General features: G+C 45.5%; 1 protein-coding gene across 1 annotated transcript in view; it reads left to right on the forward strand.

The window, feature by feature from the left end:
* Positions 1-21904, forward strand: part of LOC117511792 (NEDD4-like E3 ubiquitin-protein ligase WWP1) — a 143598-nt gene that overhangs the window by 78584 nt on the left and 43110 nt on the right. Inside the window, 1 exon segment of the mRNA XM_034171695.1 lies at positions 21253-21386. Within this exon segment, the coding sequence (XP_034027586.1) occupies positions 21253-21386 (134 nt within the window).

Raw genomic sequence — 21904 nt, forward strand, 5'->3', positions numbered from 1 at the left:
ACCACTGCTTCAAGTGCCTTTTTCAAAGTCACTCAGAAACTTGAGTTCAATGTTGCAGCTTCGCAACCATACATCGAGGAGCTCCACTGATGTTGGGCAGACCCCAAATCATTGACCTATCTATCGCAAGACTGCAGAGCCCTTAGCTCTATGTGTGATTCGGCTCAATATGGTGTGAACCGTATGCCCTCCGTTGACATCATTATTGCGAACCTGGTTGTGGCTCCGGCTGATGCTACTCGGCTGGATGCCTGCTGCCCACGACCTCAGTGTAGGGTCACTGATGATCTCCTCACCAAGTACTATCACGTAGCTGCTCGCATTGGTCGGCTAGGCAACTGACTGTCCCATTTAGCCCTTGCCCTCTCAAAGTCTTTGAGGGAGACAGTGGTTGATGATGCTACTCAAAGTCTTAGTGATGCCTCACTCCAAACTTTTGCTTATATGTCTAGAGAGCTTGGCAGACTGATGTCGACCCTTACCATCACTAGACGTCAGCTGTGGCTTGCGCAGTCCCCTCTGTCCGAATCCTGCAGAGTTACACTCCATTCACTGCCGGTTCTTCCAGGCCAAATATTTGGACCTGCGGCCCAACAAACTTTGGAGCGTGCTATTGAGGTTAGTAAATCTCGGCAACAGTTTGTTGACCTTCACCGGACTTCCAGGCCTCAGCCTGTCAGACGTGTTACAACTTTTCACTCTACGTCCAGGCTCCCGCCTACTTCCAGAGCTGCACGTGCCTTCGCAGTTGATGGCCAGCTCTCCCAGTGGCCTGCCTTTCGGGAGCCTACAGGCAGACCCCGGAGAACTGAATGGATTTACAGAGCTTCCAGTAATCACACCCAGAGGTTCTCAGGGACGCGAGGCAGAGGCGGTCAAGTCTGACTGCCAAAGGTTGGCCCCCAGCCATTTTTCACTAACTCATCTCAGGTACTGGGAGGCCCAATTTCAAGATCAACCTTGTTTGAGGGTTACAGTATTCAGTTCAGATGTCCTCCTCCAAAGTTCAATGGGGTGAGGATGACCGTTGTTTCTGACCCAGTGAAGTCTGCCGCCCTACAACAGGAGGTTTTTGGAACTCCTGGAGAAGGGAGTTCCAAAACCGAACTATAGCCAGTTCACAGTTCAGAACAGTTCAGAGGGTTCTATTCAGTCTACTTCCTTGTTCCAAAGAAGGATGGCGGCTTTCGTCCTATCCTCAATCTCCGACGTCTGAATCGTTATCTCAAGGTGCTGCAGTTTTACATGCTCTGCACAGTAGACGTCCTTCAAGCTATCACACAGGAGACTGGTTCACAAGCGTCGACTTAAAGGACGCCTATTTCCATGTGCCAGTGGCGCCTTGTCACAGGCCGTTTCTCGGCTCTGCTTTTGAGGGACAGGTGCTTCCTTTCGGCCTCTCTCTCGCCCCTTGTACATTATTTACCAGATGTATGGCTGCAGCACTAGTCCCACTGCAAGCTCTCGGATTAAGAATCCTACCCTTCTTAGATGATTGGCTTGTCTGCGCTCCAACTCAGGAGCAGGCACACAATGATACAGCTCTTTTATTGAACCATGTCTCTCAGTTAGGACTCACAGTGAATTTTGCAAAGAGTTCTCTTGTTCCAGTCAACAAACAACCTTCATCGGCTTTGCCATCAGCTCCCTAACTATGACTGCACTGCCATCAACAGACTGTGACACTGTCTTTTGGTTTGCTGCTCCAGTTGATGGGCAAACTGACTGCAATGTCGCTAGTGGTACCTTTGGGACTTCTGTTCTTGCGTCCCCTACAGATTTGGATCGACAACCTAGGCCTCAATTCAAAGATGCATCAGCACAGGCTTGTATGACTCTCCAACCAGTGCCTTCTGCACCTCAGTCCCTGGGGGAACATAGACTTCACCTGCAAGGGTGTCCCTCTAGGCTCCATCCCTTCTTGTCGAGAGGTGATTGTGACAGATGCGTCACTCAAAGGTTGGGGGGCCGTGTGGAATTACAGGATGGTGAGCGGTGTCTGGAGTCCTCAGGAGAGACTTCAACACATAAATGTGCTGGAGCTTCGCGCTGTGCCACTGGCTCTCAAGCATTTCCTCCCGACCCTGAGAGGAAGACATGTTCTTGTCCGGTTGGACAACACATCTACAGTCTACCACATAAACCATCGGGGGGGCACCAGGTCGAGTCACTCACTGGCAGAAGCTCGGAGGATTTTACTATGGGTGTTGCCTCGCCTTCAAAGTGTCAGAGCAGTTCATCTGTCCGGCATACAGAACAGTGCTGCGGACTTACTCTCCAGAGAGAAACCACCGCCGGGAGAGTGGAGACTGAACCCGGTTGTTGTTGGCAGAAGTATGTAGTAGTGGAAGTGGACCTCTTTGCTCCAAGCACTTTGACACATTGCCCACGGTGGTACTCCCTCTCGGAACCAGACAGCCCGCTGGGGCAGGATGCACTGGCTCACCTGTGGCCGGACTGCCTCCTGTATGCCTTCCCTCCTCTTCCACTGCTTATGCTGACACTGCACAGGATAGAGCAGAGCAGTCACAGGGTGCTGCTGGTTGCTCCGTTTTAGCCAGGGAGGATTTGGTTTCCCGTGATTTACAAGCTCCTCGAGGGGGAACCTTGGGCTCTCCCAGAGAGGAAGGATTTTTTTGTCACAGTTACAGGGGAGGATTTGGCACCCTCACCGTTGAACGGCCGGACTCCTTGTTAGGTTCTTGTGACCAGGCTGTTGTTCAGACTATCCTTAACTCACGTGCTGCTTTTACCAGGGCTATGTATGGCAACAGATGGTGTGAGAACCAAACGTTAGACCCAGAGCGTTGCCCTGTGCCTATTCTACTCAAATATTTACAAGAACTGCTGGAGAAAACACTTTGTCTCTACTTTCAGGGTTTATGTTGCTGCAATCTCTGCCCGGCACGTCTACGTTGACGGCCGGTCAGTGGGTTTGCATTCCCTAGTGTGTCATTTTTTGAAAGGTGCTGTACGTTTGAGGCATCCAAGGCTTGCACGTGTACCTTCATGGGACCTTTCACTAGTCCTAGAGGGTTTAAGCTTATCTCCTTTCGAACCAGTTGAAAGTGCTGATCTTAAGTGGGTGTCAGTGAAAACTGCCTTTCTACTTTCAGTATCTTTGGCGAAGCGAGTGGGAGAGCTCCATGCCCTATCGGTTGCTGAGAACTGTTTGCGATGGAATTCTGATGGATCTGGGGTTACGCTGTGGCCTAATCCATCATTTTTACCTAAGAGAATTTCAGCCTTTCATGTTAACCAGCCAATTTCCTTGGCTGTGTATGCCCCGCATTCTGATCCAGGATTATCTGTCTCAGGTTCCCTGTGTCCTGTCCGAATGTTGAAACAGTACATTATCGTGACTGCTGGGATTCGGAAAACAGATGCACTGTTTGTTTGTTACGGTGATCACAAAAAAGGCTGTGCTGTATCAAAGCAGCGACTTTCACATTGGGTCGTGGATGCCATTTTACAAGTATACAAGTCCAGGGGTCTTCTGCTTCCTAAAGTTACGTGCCATTCCACCAGAGGGGTGTCCACCTCCTGGGCTGCACTGAGAGGTGTTCCTTTGAGTGATATGTGTGCTGCTGGTACGTGGGCTTTGTCCTGTACCTTTGCCCGCTATTACAGACTGAATGTGGCCGCTCCTCCTGCGGTGACTTCGGTGGTGTTGTCTGCCTCCACTCCCCACTGCTGATGTTAGGTGAGTGTGACTCTTCGTGACCTTGTTGGTATTAAGTCATCCAGGTGCTAAGCGCAGCCCTCTGGCAGTCAGTAGGAATGAAATAGAACGAGAGTTACGAGTGTATCTGAGGTTCTATGAATTCCGAATGACCGCCAGAGTTGCTTGTCACTCAGAGTCTTGTGAGTTAATTCCGAGAAGAAACGAGCGCTGGGTACGTTTGGTATATAAAGACAACCAGTGATGTCACCCAGGTTACATCCATTGGCGTGACTTTGTTGGTATACGAGGTCTGTTAGAAAAGTATCCGACCTTATTATTTTTTTCAAAAACCATATGGATTTGAATCACGTGTGATTGCGTCAGCCAAGCTTAAACCCTCGTGCGCATGCATGAGTTTTTTCATGCCTGTCCGTTGCTTCATTCACCTGTGAGCAGGCTTTGAGTGAGGTGTGGTCCACCCCTCTCGTCTGTTTTTTGTTGCGAATAAATGTCTGAACGATTTGGATCTTTGCTGCATCAATTTTTTTCCAGAAACTGTAAGAGACCTCCAGGTGGACACCGTTCAAAAAATTAATATGGCTTTCAGGGACGATTTTATGGGGATTAAACAGATTAAGGGGTGTTACTGCCCCTTTAAGGACGGCCCACAACTGCTGAGCGCGCACACCCCTCACAAACAAACTGGACGCTGTCTTGATCCGGTATGTCCTCTGACTAGGACAGGAACTGTGAAAAGACGTGGACATCAGCACGTTTTCCAGCACATTCCACCGTTACAGGAGTTTTTTTTGTCATGGAAAAAGAAGCCGAGGGACGCGCCACCGTGCCGCTCTTGACGCGGCACTAAACCATCTCGGTGTTGGTCTCTCAGGACGGCTTTCAGACGGATTCCGGTTGCTTTTCTGTCGTGTGAATATCGGAGAAATTGAGCTTGAGGTGGACAAGCCCCAACATGTCCTGTGAGGCTTCATCACGACGCTTCTTTGCGCCGAGCGGCTGCACCACGACGCGCCGAACTCCTCCGCACGTCTGTCTTAATGTGCCGGAAAAAGTGCTGATGTCCACGTCTTTTCACAATTCCTGTGCTAGTCAGAGGACATACCGGATCAAGACAGACAAACAAACAAAATTATTGGCCCAAAGAAACTTAACGTTTTCTTAAAAAAAATCCTGAATGCTTTTTTTTATATATATATATATATATATATATATATATAACACAGAAACAAAATTATTTTTCAAAAACTACAAACTACCAGGCAAAACTATTAGACCCCTTAAGTGCTGACCATTTTGGTGGGCCATAGCACAAACCACTGCTGTACATTGTACAATGTGCTTTAACTTTGTAATGCTCAAAGATTGTAAAAACAGAAGGTTATCTTCCAATGTACACACAGTAGGGAAACTTCAGTCTGGGTTTGAGCTGTTACTTGAGAAAGCTTCAAAAGAAATCAGTTTATACTTGAGGAAAAGAATTGTGATGTTCACAAAGGAGAAGGATATACAACGTTATCACAGCATTTCCAACTGTCAAGACCTGGAGTGAGAAGTATCAACCAGAAATTAAACATACCCAGACAGTACAGAACAAACCTGGCAGAGATAGGAACAAAAGATTTCAAACACTCTGGAAAGAAAACTAGTGAGACATGTGTCTAAAGACCCAAGAACAACTGCCAAGAGTCTAGTGCAGGGGCGGGCAATTATGTGCCATGAAGGGCCAAGACACTACAGGTTTTCTTTGCTGCCAATCACCTCTGCAGGTGATTTCATTAATGATCAGGTGTCTCAGCAGGCGATTTCATTGACGACCAGCTGTTTCTGAGCAGGGGAGGAGCTCATCAGCAGGTCACCTGCTGAGGTGATTGGTTTCAAGGGAAACCTGCAGTGTCTCGGCCCTCATTGCCCACCCCTGGTCTAGTGAATGACTGAGCTAAGTCTGGAATTGTAGTCTCAAAGAAGACAATCACTAGAGCCTGGACAAGAATGAACTGTGAGGTTGCAGATCAAGAAAAACTCCACTTTTGCAGAAGAGAGACTTTCAAGCTAGACTGAAGTATGCTAAGGACAACCTGGAGAAAGATTATACATACTGAAAGCATGTCCTTTGGTCTGGTAAGACGAAACTAGAGCTCTTTTTTTTTTTTTTTTTTTTTTTTTTGATTATGGCGGCGCGCCTAGGTGGTGCAGTGGCTTTCCGGCTCTCTGTTCAGTGCTCCTTTCTTTTTATTTTTCTACAGTTTTATTTATTTTTGGACACTATCTGTGCTGCGAGCTTGCAGTACACATGCCAGTCGCTGTTGGATATCGAACATTTACATCAGATATCTGTTTTGAGCGACTTTCACCACACACACGCACAACATCCCAGATGACATAACGAGACCGCCGGGCTCTCTGTGGATTATTATCGGATCTGGGAGGCGACGAAGACGGAGGAGGGAGAGGAAGCAGAAGCAAGGCTGCAGGTCTGGTGTTATGCTAAAGCTACGCAAACAACCACACAAGCCACCCCTCCCGAGCCTGTTTCTCTCCAATGCCAGATCCCCAGTGCATAAAATGGACGATCTGGTTTTACAACTCGCTAGAAATTGCTATGTTCATCAATGCTGTGTGTTTATTATCACCGAAACCTGGCTGCACCCGGACATACCCAACGCTAGCGTGCAGCTAGCTGGCCGCACGCTGCTACACGGAGACAGGACAAAGGACTCCGGAAAGAGGAGAGGTGGGGGGGGGGGGCTCTGTATTTATGTGCATGATAACTGGTGCAACAACGGGACGAGGGTAGGCTGAAAAGTTCTAAGGCTCACCAAGAAGGAGAAATGCCATTTCAATAAAACTTGGCATGCATTAAGTTCAACTCTTCTGATGACTAACTCTGTTATTTTCTTCCAGGTTGTGAGGTAGTTTGTGGTTCATAGCCAAGTTTGAAAGTTCGTGGTAGAGGGAAACTGCAAAAATGGACAAAATCTGGCATCGTGGTGTGATTAAGTACCTGCATAAGAAGGGTTTAAAGCCCAAGGACATTCATGCGGATATGGTTGCTACATCAGGGGATGAAGCTCCCTCCATATCTACAGTGCAGAAGTGGGCAGCTGAATTTAAGAGGGGCAGAGAGAGCCTTGAAGACGACCAGGCTAGTCATGTCGAAGGCAAACTTGGCGCAATTTGAAGAGGATCCAGCCAATTACTGGAATGTTTTCTTACCCAGGATGAGTGTTGGGTTCACCACTTTGAACCAGAGACAAAAAAACAATCAATGCAGTGGAACCCCCAAGGTCACCACCTCCAAAGAAGGCCAAGGTCATTTCATCTGCGGGGAAGGTCATGGTTTCAGTTTTCTGGGATGCCAAGGGCATTGTGTTCGTGGACTATCTTGAAAAGGGACAAACCATAAATGGACAGTACTATTCTAACCTACTGAGACAGTTATGCGAGGCTGTCAAAAAGAAGTGACCAGGAAAGCTGACGAAAGGGGTGCTGTTCCATCAAGACAGTGCCCCAGCTCACAAGTCAACAGTGGCCATGGCCACTATCCATGAGTGTGGATTCGAACTGGTAGATCACCCACCATACTCCCCTGACTTGGCACCCTCGGACTTTCATCTGTTCCCAAACCTGAAAAAAACTTGGTTGGGAAGCACTATCGGAGCAATGATGAGGTGATGGCTGCCGTTGAGGGACTGTTTGACTCTCAAGATGAAAGCTTCTATGCCAAGGGAATCGAAGCACTCAAGCACCGCTGGAAGAAGTGTGTGGAGTTACAGGGCGACTATATAGAAAAATAACCCTGAATTTGTTGAATTCGACAACTGCATCATAGTCAGCCTTAGAACTTTTCAGCCTACCCTCGGGGACAATCATAGACAGTCACTGCTCCCCAGATGTAGAGTACATGTCTGTAAAGTGCCGGCCTTTTTTCCTCCCGAGAGAGCTAACTGTTGTTATCATCACTGCTGTGTATATTACACCCGACGCCAGTGTAAACACAGCGCTCTCTCTCCTGCTGAGCACCGTGAACGAACAGCAGCGGGCTCACCCAGACGGAGTACACATCTTAGCAGGGGATTTTAACAAGGCCAACTTGAAGACTGTACTGCCTCACTTCTACCAGCACGTGAAATGTGCTACAAGAGGGGAGAACGCACTGGATCATGTTTACTCCAACATCAAACTTGCATACAGAGCTGTACCCCTCCCCCACCTCGGACAGTCAGACCATGTTTCCCTCCTGCTCACGCCAGCCTACACCCCCTCAGACGCAGGCTTGAGCCCACAACTAAGTCTGTTACAATCTGGCCTGACAACGCACTCCTCAAACTCCAAGACTGCTTCCAACAGACAGACTGGGCCCTATTTGAACATCATGAGCTGGAGACACACAGGAACGGTTCTGGACTACATTCAGTTCTGCATCGGGAATGTGACTGTGACAAAAACCATCCGGGCTTTCCCAAATAAGAAACCCTGGATGACCAGCCAGGTCTGCTCACTCCTCAGGGCCCGCGACGCTGCCTTCAGGTCAGGTGACAGAGCTCTGTATAGTGCTGCCAGAGCTGACCTGAAGAGAGGAGTAAAAAGAGCAAAGGCGGACCACAGGATGCAGATAGAGTCCCATCTGTCTGGCAACAATGCACGGAGGATGTGACAGGGAATACATGACATCACAAACTTCTGGGGTTGTGATGCTCCAACAGTGGACCTGAGTGCACCACTGGCAGAGGAGCTAAACGGCTTCTTTGCTCGGTTCGGATCTTCCCAGCTGCACTCACCTGTTCCTGCCCTCCCCCTGCCCCCACCTGTTCCCCGCACCACTCCACTCACTGTAAAAGAGCATGATGTCAGGCGAGTGCTCCTTGCAGTGAACCCCAGGAAAGCTGCTGGCCCAGACGGAGTACCTGGCAAGGTGCTCAGAGTTTATGCCAACCAGCTTGCCCCCACCTTTACCAGGATCGTCAACCTGTCCCTGGACCAAGCAGTCATCCCGTCCTGCCTGAAAACCTCCACCATAATCCCGGTGCCGAAGAAGTCTCCCATCACCAGCCTGAATGATTACCGTCCGGTGGCCCTCACTCCGGTAATCATGAAGTGCTTTGAGAGACTGGTTCTTCAGCACATCAAGGACCACCTCCCCCCAGACCTTGACCCTCACCAGTTTGCATACAGGGCAAACAGATCCACAGAGGACGCCATCGCCGTAGCTCTCCACTCTGCTCTAAACCACCTGGAGCAGCCACAGAGCTACGTCCGAATGCTCTTTGTTGATTATAGTTCTGCCTTCAACACAATAATCCCGGATAGACTTACCACAAAACTGGTCACTCTTGGCTTCCACCCTCTCACATGCGCCTGGATTATTTCTTTCCAACCATCCCCAGACTGTGAGACTCGGCCCTCACCTCTCCTCCACCCGCACGCTGAGCATCGGCTCTCCACAGAGCTGTGTGTTGAGCCCCCTCCTCTACTGCCTCTACACCTACGACTGCAGACCGGCCCACAAGAACAACCTTATCGTCAAGTTTGCAGACGATACCACAGTGGTCGGTCTCATCTCCGGAGGTGATGAGGCTGCCTACAGAGAGGAGATCTGGCAGCTGGCAGCCTGGTGCTCAGAGAACAACCTTGCTCTGAACACTGGGAAGACCAGAGAAATCATCATTGACTTCAGGAAACACTGCACTGACCCTGCCCCCCTTCTCATCAACGGCGAGCTTGTGGAAAGGGTCCCCACCTTCAGGTATCTCGGTGTTCTCATCGCAGACTGCATCTCCTGGTCCAACAACATCTCCTCTATTCTCAAGAAGGCTCAGCAGCGGCTACACTTCCTGAGAGTCCTCAGGAAGTACAACCTCAACACCGACCTGCTGCTGGCCTTCTACTGCTCATCCATTGAGAGCCTGCTGACATACTGCATCACAGTATGGTTTGGCAGCTCCACCACTGCTGACAGGGAGAAAATGCAGAGGGTTGTTAAGACAGCACAGAAGATCATCGGCCGGCCTCTTTCCTCCCTGTTGAACATTTACACCTCCCGCTGCCTCAGCAGAGCCAAAGCAATCTCCAAAGACTGCTTTCACCCTGGCTCTGCCCTGTTTGACCTGATGCCCTCAGGGAGGTGCTACAGGCTCACAAGGACAAAAACAAACAGACTGAAAAACAGTTTCTTCCCCAAAGCTATAACCACATTCAACTCTATCATGCACTGATCCTCCTCGTGCAATCTTAACCATGTGCAATAACCCAGTCACCCATGGACAATATACATTTCTGTGCAATATATTTATATCCTAGCTGCACCTTGCACTAGTGTCAATTGTATATATATATTTTTCCTACATTGTTGAATTTTTCTTTATATCTTGTTTTTGATACATACTCTTGCACTATTTTTATTCTATTTTATTGCACTGCAACTGGATGGCCTTAATCTCGTTGTACCAATGTATAATGACAGTAAAAGGCATTCTGATTCGGCCATAGAGACATGGCAAGGGCAGTGTTATGCTGTGGGGATGCTTCAGTGCATTTGGGACTGGGAATCTCCTCAAGGTGGAAGGAATTATGAAGAACGAAGGCTATGTGAAGATTTTGAAAGAAAACCTCAAGCAGTCAGCAGCAAAACTGATTCTGGGTCATTTCTTTGTCTTCTAACATGACAATGACCTAAAACATACATTGCTCCTGGTAAAGAACTACCTCCAGAAGACCAAAGTGGACGTTATTGACGGGCCCACACAAGCCCTTACTTGAATCAGAAAATCTGTGAGGTGAACTGATGTCTAAGGGTAGTATCCCACTGGGCTGCGACAGCCTGCGAATGGCATCTGTGAGGTTCACAGCTGTACACCGTCCCCTCGCCTTAGTCACAGGGCAGCGCCACACGTTACTTGATTTTTGAACAAACCAAAAAATTCACTGCGATGAACTCCCTCACCAAATCCTCAGGCAGGAACCTCATACCCCTCACCATGTCATCTCTGCGACTCAGAATGTGCGCAGCATGTGAGATAGCTTGTGAGGGGTTGACACACACTTTTCATTTTATTTGATCGGAGAGGAACAGTGCTTCTGGAAGTGACTGAATATTCCAGCAGCCTTCAGCCACCCAGCTCTGCAGCCAGTCGGCACCCACCCAATGTACACATGTGTGAGCGAGCTGAACGCATCCTGTCCAGCCACAGGCAAGCTGCAATGGACCAGATTCATTGTGTTTGCCTCTATTGCCGTACACCCACATGGCTGTACATGTACACTTTAGGCATTGTGCCGGACCACAGATGAGCCGTGCCAATCTGATGGAACTCACTTTTAGCATGAACCGGCTGTGAATGCACGGTCCGGCTGTACACGCACGCTTAATGCATTGTGTCCAGCCACAGGGGAGAATTCTGCCCAAATTGATGTTTATTGGTTGAGTAGAATATTTGTGAAAGCCACAAGGAGGGATGAGATTGGTAAAGGCTGTTCTGTCTTTGTTTACTGGCCTATTTGCTGAAGGATTATTTAGCCTATGACATTATAGAGAGCAGTTGGGTCAGGCTAAACACTGACACTTATGAAGGCTTAGCTATTGTCAAGTCCCACATGAAGGCAACAGCTACAATGGCCTCCAAAATGGACGTTAACCCAGCGTTGAGCGAAATGTGTGTACCATCTTAGGAAAGATACCAAAGCCGTCTGAGGAAGAAGAAAAAGAACATTGAAAACACAACCAAAAGGAGAGGATGCTTAGGGAAGCTGTGAAGGTCCTGTCAATGGTTAGAGTAAAAAAGTAAAAAAAAAAAAAGGTTCCCCCACTTCTGGTGCTGCTACAGCTTCCACTTCTACTGCTATAAGAACAGCCACTTCTGCTGTCAGACCCTACACCTGCTCTCTTTGAGGAAGAGCCACTTCTATGACAACCTCCTCATCCTCACTCCTGGAGTAACAGCTACTCCTGCTGATACAGCTTCCACCTCCTCCTCCACTCCTATTGCTGCTGGAAAAAACCAAAACAGGCATCAGGTGTAGTCACACTGTAGGCATACGGTGTCATGGGCGATAGGTAGAAAAAATTAGCACTTTAGTATTGCAGTAATTCAAATGTTGTTACACTTATGCACTTGTTCTGGTGTGCTGTCTTGTTTTTTGTCAAAACATTGTTTTATTTGAATTGAACAAACAAAGGCAGAAAAGCAGCACTTTAGTATTCTTATTTCCCCATTTGTTCCTGCACTTATTCTGTTGTGCTGGTGGTTTATTGGATTTTTTTTTTTTTAAGCAAAAGCATTGTTTTATTAAAATTTAATTGACAAATAACAGCTTGCAAAAGTTTGTTTTACTTAATCTGATAGATCTTAATTGGTATCAAATTAAGTAAAAGCTGTCCCCTTAAAATGTATTTATCCTGAAGTATTTAAGTAATGTGTAGGTTAAAGCCTTTCTTTTTTTGACACTTAGTTTTTATTGAATTTTTCACTTAATTATACACACACCACAAAACAATATAACAATAACAATATAACAGTCGGCTACTAAAATCAAATTCAGTCCTATAATAAGCATTTAAAGTAAACAGGTATAAACATGATCATATTCAAAACAATTTTAAGAGCAGCAATGAATTTAATATTCAGAGGGAACTTGAGACCAGCCACACATCAGTTTCCTGTAAATTTAGTCCATTTCCCCCACTTTGTTACATAAAGATCTGGCTGCAGTCTGAGCATAAATGTTAATCTCTCCATTTTGTGAGTTTCTTCAACTCTTTTCAGCCAGTCCTCCAGCTTTGGAGGGTCTGGCAGAAGCCATTTTTGGATAATTGTTTTTTTGGCTGCAGCACCAAAGATTTTAAATAATTATCTATCATTTATTGACATTTCCTCAGGGAGAACTCCTAGCAATAATGTCAAAATGGGTTGCTGCAATTCTAAACCCAAAATCCGTTCTATTTCCATTTTAACACCACTCCAAAATCCAGTAATTTTTGGACAGTACCAGAAAATGTGAGTGTGGTTGGCCTCTTTGTCCCCGCAACCTCTCCAACACTTAACAGCACCCAAGTTTCTCCCTTGTTGTTGTTTTGGAGTTATGAAAAATCGGACCAAACTTTTCCAACAAAACTCTCTCCAGTAATTTGAGGAAGAAGTTGACATTGCAGATTCACACATATTGTCCCACTGTTCATCTGAAATATCCATATTTAGTTCTTTCTCCCATCTTTTTTTAATATAATTTGATTTGCAGTTGCCATTCAACAAGCCTTGATAGAGTTTAGAAATGATCGATTTACATTGATTATGGTAAGCTTGTATAACCAGATGAATTATCCCATTATTTTCTGACACTTTCACTACTTTTGAAAATATATATTGACGTAATTGTAAATACCTAAAAAAAATCTCTGTTTTCTATATTAAATTTCTGCTGCAGGTTTTGGAAACTTGGCATGGCATTCTTATTTAATAGTTTACAATATGCAGTTATACCTTTATATGACCAGTTTTTAAAAGCTGAATCCATTTGATTAGGTTTGAACTCTGAGTCAAATGCAGCCCATCTTAAAACTCTTATCTGGTTGCTCATATTTAGTTTTTTCACCACCCCAAACCAAGTCGATAGTGTAAAGGAAACCAGCGGATTAACTCCTTTTGACATGCCTCTTAGTTTCTGATCGCCAATCAAAGCGTGTACTGGAATATTTCCACATTTTCTTTCTATTTCCTTCCATCTAGCCTCACAAGCATCGTCACACCACTGTATAACTGTTTTAAGTTGAGCCGCAAAATAGTAGTCATATAGACTTGGGAGGGAAAATCCTCCTCTTTCTTTTTTGATCATCAGTGTACTGTATTTAACTCTAGGTTTTTGTCCTTGCCAAACAAATCTGGATATTTGTTTGTCCCATTCATGAAACTGTGAGTGAGGAATTTTAACAGGCAATGACATAAATAAGTATAATAATCTAGGCAACACTGACATCTTTATCACCTCAATTCTTGCACTAAAATCAAATATATATGTTGCCCATTGTGTGAACTCTTCTTTAATCCTCCTATTTACATTGTCAAAGTTTTTCCTATACAAGTCACCTGGGTTGTGGGTGAGCCACACCCCAAATATCTGATTGCTTTCTTAGACCAGTCAACGGTGATTTTATTTTTAATCTCTTTTGAAGGGGAATAATTAAGTCATAATTTGGGTTTTACCTATATTTAATTTATATCCTGAATAAGTACCAAATATGTCTAGTAAGTCTAGAAGGGCCCGAATGGATTGTTCTGGATTAGAGAGGTATAAAAGAACATCATCAGCGTATAACGCTATTTTGTGTTCTCTTGAATTTATTTCTATGCCTTGGATATTATTATTTCCTCTTATAGCCTGGGCTAGTGGCTCTATGTATAGGGCGAATAAACCAGGGGATAATGGACAGCCCTGACGGGTAGATCTCTCCAGATTTATTCGGTCTGTTAAACGTCCATTTATCTTAATTCTTGCTGTAGGTGCTGAGTATAGTGTCCTAATACTATTAATTGAACTTTCAGAAAAACCAAATCGCTTCAAGAGTAAGAATAAATATTCCCAGCTAACACAGTCAAAGGCTTTTTCAGCATCTAAACTAACCAGTACTGCTTTCTCCTTTTTTGCCTGAATATTGTGAATTATATGAAGAGAACGTCTTATGTTATCTTGAGTTTGTCGGCCACTGACAAAACCGGTCTGATCCTCCTCAATCAAGTCTGGGACAAATGAGTTCAGTCTACTGGATATTATAGATGCATATAATTTGTAATCTTGGTTTAGAATTGATATTGGCCTATACGAGCTGCACAGTATTTTATCCTTGCCTTCCTTAGGTATTACTGTTATAATCGCCTCTGTCCATGATGGTGGTGTGGTCATTTTCACTAGCGTCCAATTCAGTGATTTTAATAATACCGGTAATAATTCTTCTTCAAACGTTTTATACCACTCGGCTGGCAGGCCGTCTGTACCTGGTGTTTTATTGTTTTTTAGTTTTCTTAACATCATCTTCAGTTCCTTCATATCTATTGGTTTAGTTAAACTTTCAATTGATGGTAAATCTAATGAATTTAAAAATATTTTAACATCTTCTAGATTACTTTGTTCAGGTTGTGTATATAATATTTTATAATATGTTTGAAATGCTTTATCGATTCCTTCTAAATTGTTTTCTAGTTTCCTTGTTTTGGGGTCAACTATTGCGCATACTGATTGCTGCATTTGTTTTTTACGAATTTTCCTAGCAAGTAATTTTGTTGCCTTTGGTCCTGTTTCGTAATATGTCTGTTTCAAAAATTTATATTTCTGTTGGGAAGGTGTCGTGACACGGACCCACAACAGGGGGCGTTAATGAACGGACAATGGATAAGCCAAAAAGTAACAATTTAATGTTGTGAATCGCACAACGAATTACAGACAATAACAATATTGTGGATTGTCAGTTATTCACAAGGTGACGTGTGGGCAGGCTCGAAGATAGAAGACGTCTGGCGAGAGAAGAGCCGGATCCCACACAGCTTCCACCACCAACGGATCTGAAGAACACCGGAGCCGCCAAGCCCTGCGCTGTCTTCAGCAGTCAGACCCGGTACTGCTGGCAGAAACAGAAACAGTTAGTGGTGGGTGTGTGAATACACACCCAGCAATCCTCCGGTGTTTGAATCCTCCAGGAGGGAAAACCTCCACCTCCAATCACACACTCGTGCAGCTCCTGTCTAACCACTTATCTGGTTGGGGTGTGAAGCGAAGCCGTCGCTGATCACACCAAACGCCAATCCCACAGATAAGGCAAACACCACAGGAAAACGGCTGCAAAAGAAGTTCAGACTATTACACAATGTTTTGTTCAGCAGAGAAAATTACCTGAATGGTAGCTGATTTCTCGGCAGGGAGGTGGAGTTGCAGTCCGGCTTTTATGGAGGATGAAGTTGATGAGTGACAGCTGGTGTTGATGATGTGTGACAGCTGTCACTCCAATAGTTCCGACGCCCTCTCGTGCTTGAAGCCCGCACTCCAAGCAGGGCGCCATCTGGTGGTGGTGGGCCAGCAGTACCTCCTCTCCTCTTCAGCGGCCCACACAACAGGACCCCCCCCCTCAACGGGCGCCTCCTGGCGCCCGACCTGGCTTGTCCGGGTGACGATTGTAGAAATCAGCCAGGAGGGCTGGGTCCAGGATGAAGCTCCTCTTCACCCAGGAGCGTTCTTTGGGTCCATACCCCTCCCAGTCCACCAGATACTGGAACCCCCGACCCTTATGACGGACGTCCAGGAGCCGACGCACAGTCCATGCCGGCTCCCCGTCGATGATCCGGGCAGGAGGCGGTGCAGGTCCAGGGGTGCAGAGTTGTGAGGTGTGATGGGGTTTGAGACGTGACACGTGGAAAACCGGGTGGATCCGCAGTGAAGCTGGCAGCTTTAGCTTCACTGCGGCCGGACTGAGGACCTTGAGGATGGGAAATGGTCCGATAAACCGGTCTTTGAGTTTTTGTGACTCCACTTGCAGCAGGATGTCCTTGGTCGATAACCACACCTCCTGCCCGGGCTGGTATGCAGGGGCCGGGGAACGCTGGCGGTCTGCATGGGCCTCGTCCGGGCTTTCAACAGGGCAGAACGGGCGGTCCGCCACACCCGGCGGCACCTCCTGAGGTGGGCCTGGACCGAGGGCACACCGACCTCTCCCTCCACAAGCGGGAACAATGGGGGCTGGTACTCCAAACACACCTCAAACGGGGAGAGGCCGGTGGCAGACGACACTTGGCTGTTGTGGGCGTACTCGATCCAGGCCAGATGGGCGCTCCAGGCCGTCGGGTGCGCGGAGGTTACGCAGCGGAGGGCCTGCTCCAGCTCCTGGTTAGCCCGCTCTGCCTGTCTGTTTGTCTGAGGGTGATACCCGGACGAGAGACTCACGGTGGCCCCCAGTTCCCTGCAGAAGTTCCTCCAAACCTGGGAGGAGAACTGAGGACCACGATCCGAGACGATGTCCGCTGGTATCCCATGCAGACGCACGACGTGGTGGACCAAGAGGTCTGCTGTCTCTTGGGCCGTAGAGAGCTTCGGGAGGGCCACGAAGTGGGCCGCCTTGGAGAACCGGTCCACTATCGTGAGGATGGTGGTGTTGCCCTGGGACGGCGAGAGGCCCGTGACAAAGTCCAGGCCGATGTGGGACCAGGGGCGGTGAGGCACCGGTAGGGGCTGGAGGAGTCCCGATGTCCTCTTATGGTTGGCCTTGCCCCTGGCACAGGTGGTACAGGTCTGGACGTAATCCCGGACGTCAGCCTCCATAGACGCCCACCAGAAGCGCTGCTGGACCACTGCCATGGTTCTGCGCACCCCAGGATGACAGGAGAGCTTGGAACCATGACAGAATTCCAAAACCGCAGCTCTGTATTTTCCAGATCATTGTTTTTTTTTTTTGCTCTCTTAATAGCTGTACTCAGTGATAATAAATTTCCCTCTTACAACAGCTTTCAAAGTGTCCCATAAAATATTAGGATTGACTTGTTCATTGTCATTTAATTGCAAAAAGTTTTCTATTTCTGCTTTAACCTCTTTTATAACGTTTTTATTATTTAATAAACTTGTATTTAGTCTCCGTATTGTCTTTTTAGGTCTTATATCCAAATGAAGTGTTAGATAGATTGGTGAATGGTCTGATATATCCCTAGTACCTATATCACAGCTTTCTGTTCTGTCTATCATTCCTGAATACCAGGAAGAGATCTGTCCGTGAGTATACTGCGTGAGGGGGGGAAAGTAGGTAAAATCTTTTTCCGTTGGATGCATCTCCCGCCATACACCCAGTAAATGTAGGTCATCCAGGCCCTTCCTTAACAATTTACTTTGTGGTGTGACTATCCTCTTATTATTAGATGTATCATTTTTATTCAATATTGTATTAAAGTCACTTGCGCATATTAATATACCCTGTGACTCTGAAGATATTATTTCTAGAATTTTTTCCCAAAAATGCCGATCAAAGTGTGGTGGAAAATAAACGGAGAGAAGAGTAGTCAATTTACAGAACCAATATATACCTGCCTTCACTGTCCCATTTTTGTTTAATAAATTCAAAATGTAGGGAATTATGTATTAGTACCGCAACCCCTCTTTTGTGACCTGATTTAAAAGAACTGTAATAAGTATTTCTAAATCCAAATTTTTTTAATTTCTCGTGTTCTGTTTGGGACAAATGAGTCTCCTGAAGAAACATAATTTGAATTTTCTCCCTTTTTATTTTGGACATTACTCCACTCCTCTTAACAGGGTTGTTCATGCCGTTTATGTTCCATGAAGCTGCTCTAAAATTATTATTAGTTATACCAGTATGCCTGTTTACCTACGCCGACATCACAATAAGAACAAGAACCATTAGAACATAGAACAAATAAAAGTAAAAAAAAGACTTCCAACCTTAGGGCTTCGTTCTGCCCTATCCACCCACTACGTCCTTTCCAACCTTGTAGGAGGAACAGTCCTATCCAAGATAGGGACTCCTTCTCCACCTGAAGCAAAGTTCCTTCTCCTTTGAGCATAACAAACAATTGTCCATTAGTCCTAATCACCATTAATGTGTTTAATTGACAGGGAATAAAAAAAAAACCCTCGAATTAATAAAAAAAACAAAACAAAACAATATATATCTGTGTATCTTGTATTTTTCAGTCATGGCACACGTCGCCAGTTCTGTCTTCAATTATTGAACGTGTGAACGCAGTAGAACATGCAGTTAGTATGTCACACTGTCCTTATCTTAAATTCAAAAGAGATGCATAAGTAAAAGCGTCTTATGTACCTTCATGTTACAGCCCATGTCTTCTTTAGTGAGAAAAAAGAAAAAAAAATAGGCCTCATTATAAAATAAATTATACTTGCTGTCGTTGAAATTCACAGAGCTTCTCGCGGGCGCGTTCGGTGTGCGAGCTGTTCACTTTATTCCAGTGTGCGCCTCAGGAAAGCAGAGGCTCGTCCTCAGCGCGGCACCTGCACGGGGTATCCCCTCTTCTTCATGTCCTCAGCCGCCTCTGCCACATCCTTGTACACGCGTGGACCTTCTTCCCAATGGATCCTCATCTTAGCCGGGTACGGTGTTTGAAAATGAATCTTTTCCTCTTTAAGGATCTTCTCGATGTGTTTGTATTCTTTAAACTTGTTGTTTACCTCCGTCGGCAAGTCGTGCGCGAATGAGATCGTGTTGCCCTCAAAGGTTATCTTTTTTTCCCATGCCGCTTTTAATATCTTCTCTTTCATGTCGTACCTGAGAAAATTAACCAGGATAGATCTTGTTATCGTGTTATCTCGGGGTTTCGGGCCAAGTGACCGGTGTGCTCTCTGTATCTGTAGATCCATGTCTTCCTTAAAGGAAAGTTGCTCTTTTAAAAAAGCTGTAATGAATGCTAGCATAGCGCTCCCTTCGGCCCCTTCTTTAACACCGTAAATACGGATATTATTGCGACGAGATCTCCCTTCTAAATCAGTGACTTTGTCCTGGAGAGTTTTTTGTTGTTTGAGACAATAAAGCAGTGTGTCTCTCAGATCCACGTTCACTGTCTCGAGCTCGTCCACTCGCTGTTCAGTCTCAGTGAGCCTTATACTGTGGTTACGAATATCCGCACTGACCTCCTCCAGCTTCTGGTTCACTTCAGCCTTAAAATTGTTCAAATCTTGTTTGATATCCCTTTTCATTGCGTTGATGTCGTTTTGCATTTCTTTTATACTGCCGCATAAGTTCTGTATGGCTTTAGCGGTAGATAGCTCGCTTCCCTCGTCTGGCTCTGCGGCCTGCATCGCGCTTGTTTGGTCCTCAGCGTTTGTAGAATTAGTCTTCTCTTGACTGTCGCTTTTTGGACCCCCTTGTCTCTTCTTTGATCTAACTCCACGCATAATATGTCATTTTGGACACATACATAATCAATTTATCGAGTTTTGTGGAGTTTTTTTCACATCTGATCAGGACCACCAAAACATTAGACCGCCATCTTGAAACGCTCACCCGGAAGTCCTCTAGGTTAAAGCCTTTCTATAACATTATAAAAGCACAGCAATGGTTAGTGAGTGAAATATAATCTTGTTCAGCAGTTGCTGTTTTCTTAGCTGTCTCCACCTTATTTTGCCTCAAATCCTAGGACACAATCACAAAAGGGTTTATTAAAAGGTAGATGGTGAACAACTTATGATTTGGCCATTAAAAAAAAAATTCAGCCAGAAGACGAGTTTTTTGCTTTAATCCATTCAATTAGGTGAGTTAGAATCTCAAAATTACAGCCCAACGATAAATAGGCAAGCCACCTTAATTGGCCGATATGAACTACTTGCAAATAAATTGGTATTGGTGTTTAAAATGGCTGTTAAATGACAAAGAAACTGAGAGGGGGGAAAGTAACTATAAGATAAAGCTATTCATGTTTCAATGCAGCCCATGTCACTGACACATATTTTTTTTAAAAGAACTTATGGAAAAGCTCTCAAGCCTTCTTATTCCCAAATACTAATGTCGGTTTAATGAACCAGATTTGTGTTGAAGCCTGTCGCTGTATTCAGTCTCTTACTGTCTTGCTGCTGCTGGCAGCAGAACACGACACAACAAAACTTTTTATACGTTTTATATGAATTAGTGTAAGATGTCAGAGGTGGGATGTTTGCAAAATAGTAACGCTGCCTACAGTGATTTTTACCTGAGGCCAAAATATGTCCATCGGGTATTGCGAAGGCCTTGTGTCCATTCGTTTCTGTTCATCGTCTGTCTGTGCTCACCATATGTGCTTTCCTATTGCTGCCAGGGTCTTCAAATTCACAGGGAGTATTCTTGGGACACAGACCTTGGACATGTTCAAAGAGAGCTAACTCTGACCTATTTTAAGAGATCAAAAGGTCACATTCTGTTTCCTATTTTTATGCTCATATGGCCGAGGATATTTTAGCATTGCGTTATATTTATGTGATGCCACCATTTGTGCAAAATGAAACAAACTTCAAACTGACAAAATATTGAAGGCAGTCTGGTGCAACAGTTCGCACGATGAGTCACAAATCACAACTTGCACAACAATTGAATCCAATGCGAATGACAAGAGATCTAATTAAAAATATTTAATGAAAACAGAACGTTTACCTTTGCTCTCTGTCACACGGTGTCTGACTCAGGCACAGAGCTGCATGAGGCAGCTCACTCTGCAGGGCCAGAGAAAGGAGCAGACCCTAAATACGCATGTTCTTGTTTGTGGGGAAGAAACCCACGCAGACACGGGAAGAACATGCAAACTCCACTGGGAAGTGATCCCACGACCTTCTTGCTGTGAGGCACCAGTACTAACCACTAAGCCACCATGGTACATCTGGTGTTGCATCAGTGAGCTTTTGCTCTGGTCTTGCTGCATAAGTGATAAGTTTAGCACCTCCTTTTAGCTTAGGCGATCAATGGCAAAGAAAACCTACAGAATGGCGACTCTGCATGACACGAAGTTGCCTATTCATGATATCCTGTCGGCATATGTTCATGTTTCAAACTAATGGCCAGTGAATAATACAACAAGACTCTCTTTGTATTCCTCTGACTGTAGGCACTTTTTCATGGGAAGTTCATTGACACGGGCTTCTCCTTGCCTTTCTACAAGCGCATGCTGAACAAGAAGCTAATCCTTAAAGACCTGGAGTCCATTGACCCTGAGTTCTACAACTCACTCATTTGGATCAGGTGATTGGTTCCTTCTTGTACTGTGTTCAGTATTCTGGAAGTAGAGCGTGTAAACATTAGCCAATCTGTAGACTGATGGTGATTGCTGAACAGAATACAATGATTTGCAAATCTTCTTCCACCTATATTCAATTGAATACACCACAAAGACAAGATATTTAATGTTCAAACTGATGAACTTTATTGTTTTTGTGCAAATATCTGCTCATTTTGAAGTGGATGCCTGCAACATGTTTCAAAAAAGCTGGGACAGTGGTATGTTTACCACTGTGCTACATCACCTTTCCTTCTAACAACACTCAATAAGTGTTTGGGAACTGAAGGCACTAATTGTGAGTGTCATGATTGGGTATAAAAGGAGCATCCCCAAATGGCTCACCCGTTGTTCACAAGCGAAGATGGGGCAAGGATCACCACTTTGTGAACAATGGCGTGAAAAAATAGTCCAACAGTTTAAGAACAATGTTTCTCAAAGTTCAATTGCAAGGAATTTAGGGATTCCATCATATACAGTCCAT

Source organism: Thalassophryne amazonica, chromosome 1 (assembly GCF_902500255.1).
Source record: "Thalassophryne amazonica chromosome 1, fThaAma1.1, whole genome shotgun sequence".
Lineage (NCBI taxonomy): Eukaryota > Metazoa > Chordata > Actinopteri > Batrachoidiformes > Batrachoididae > Thalassophryne > Thalassophryne amazonica.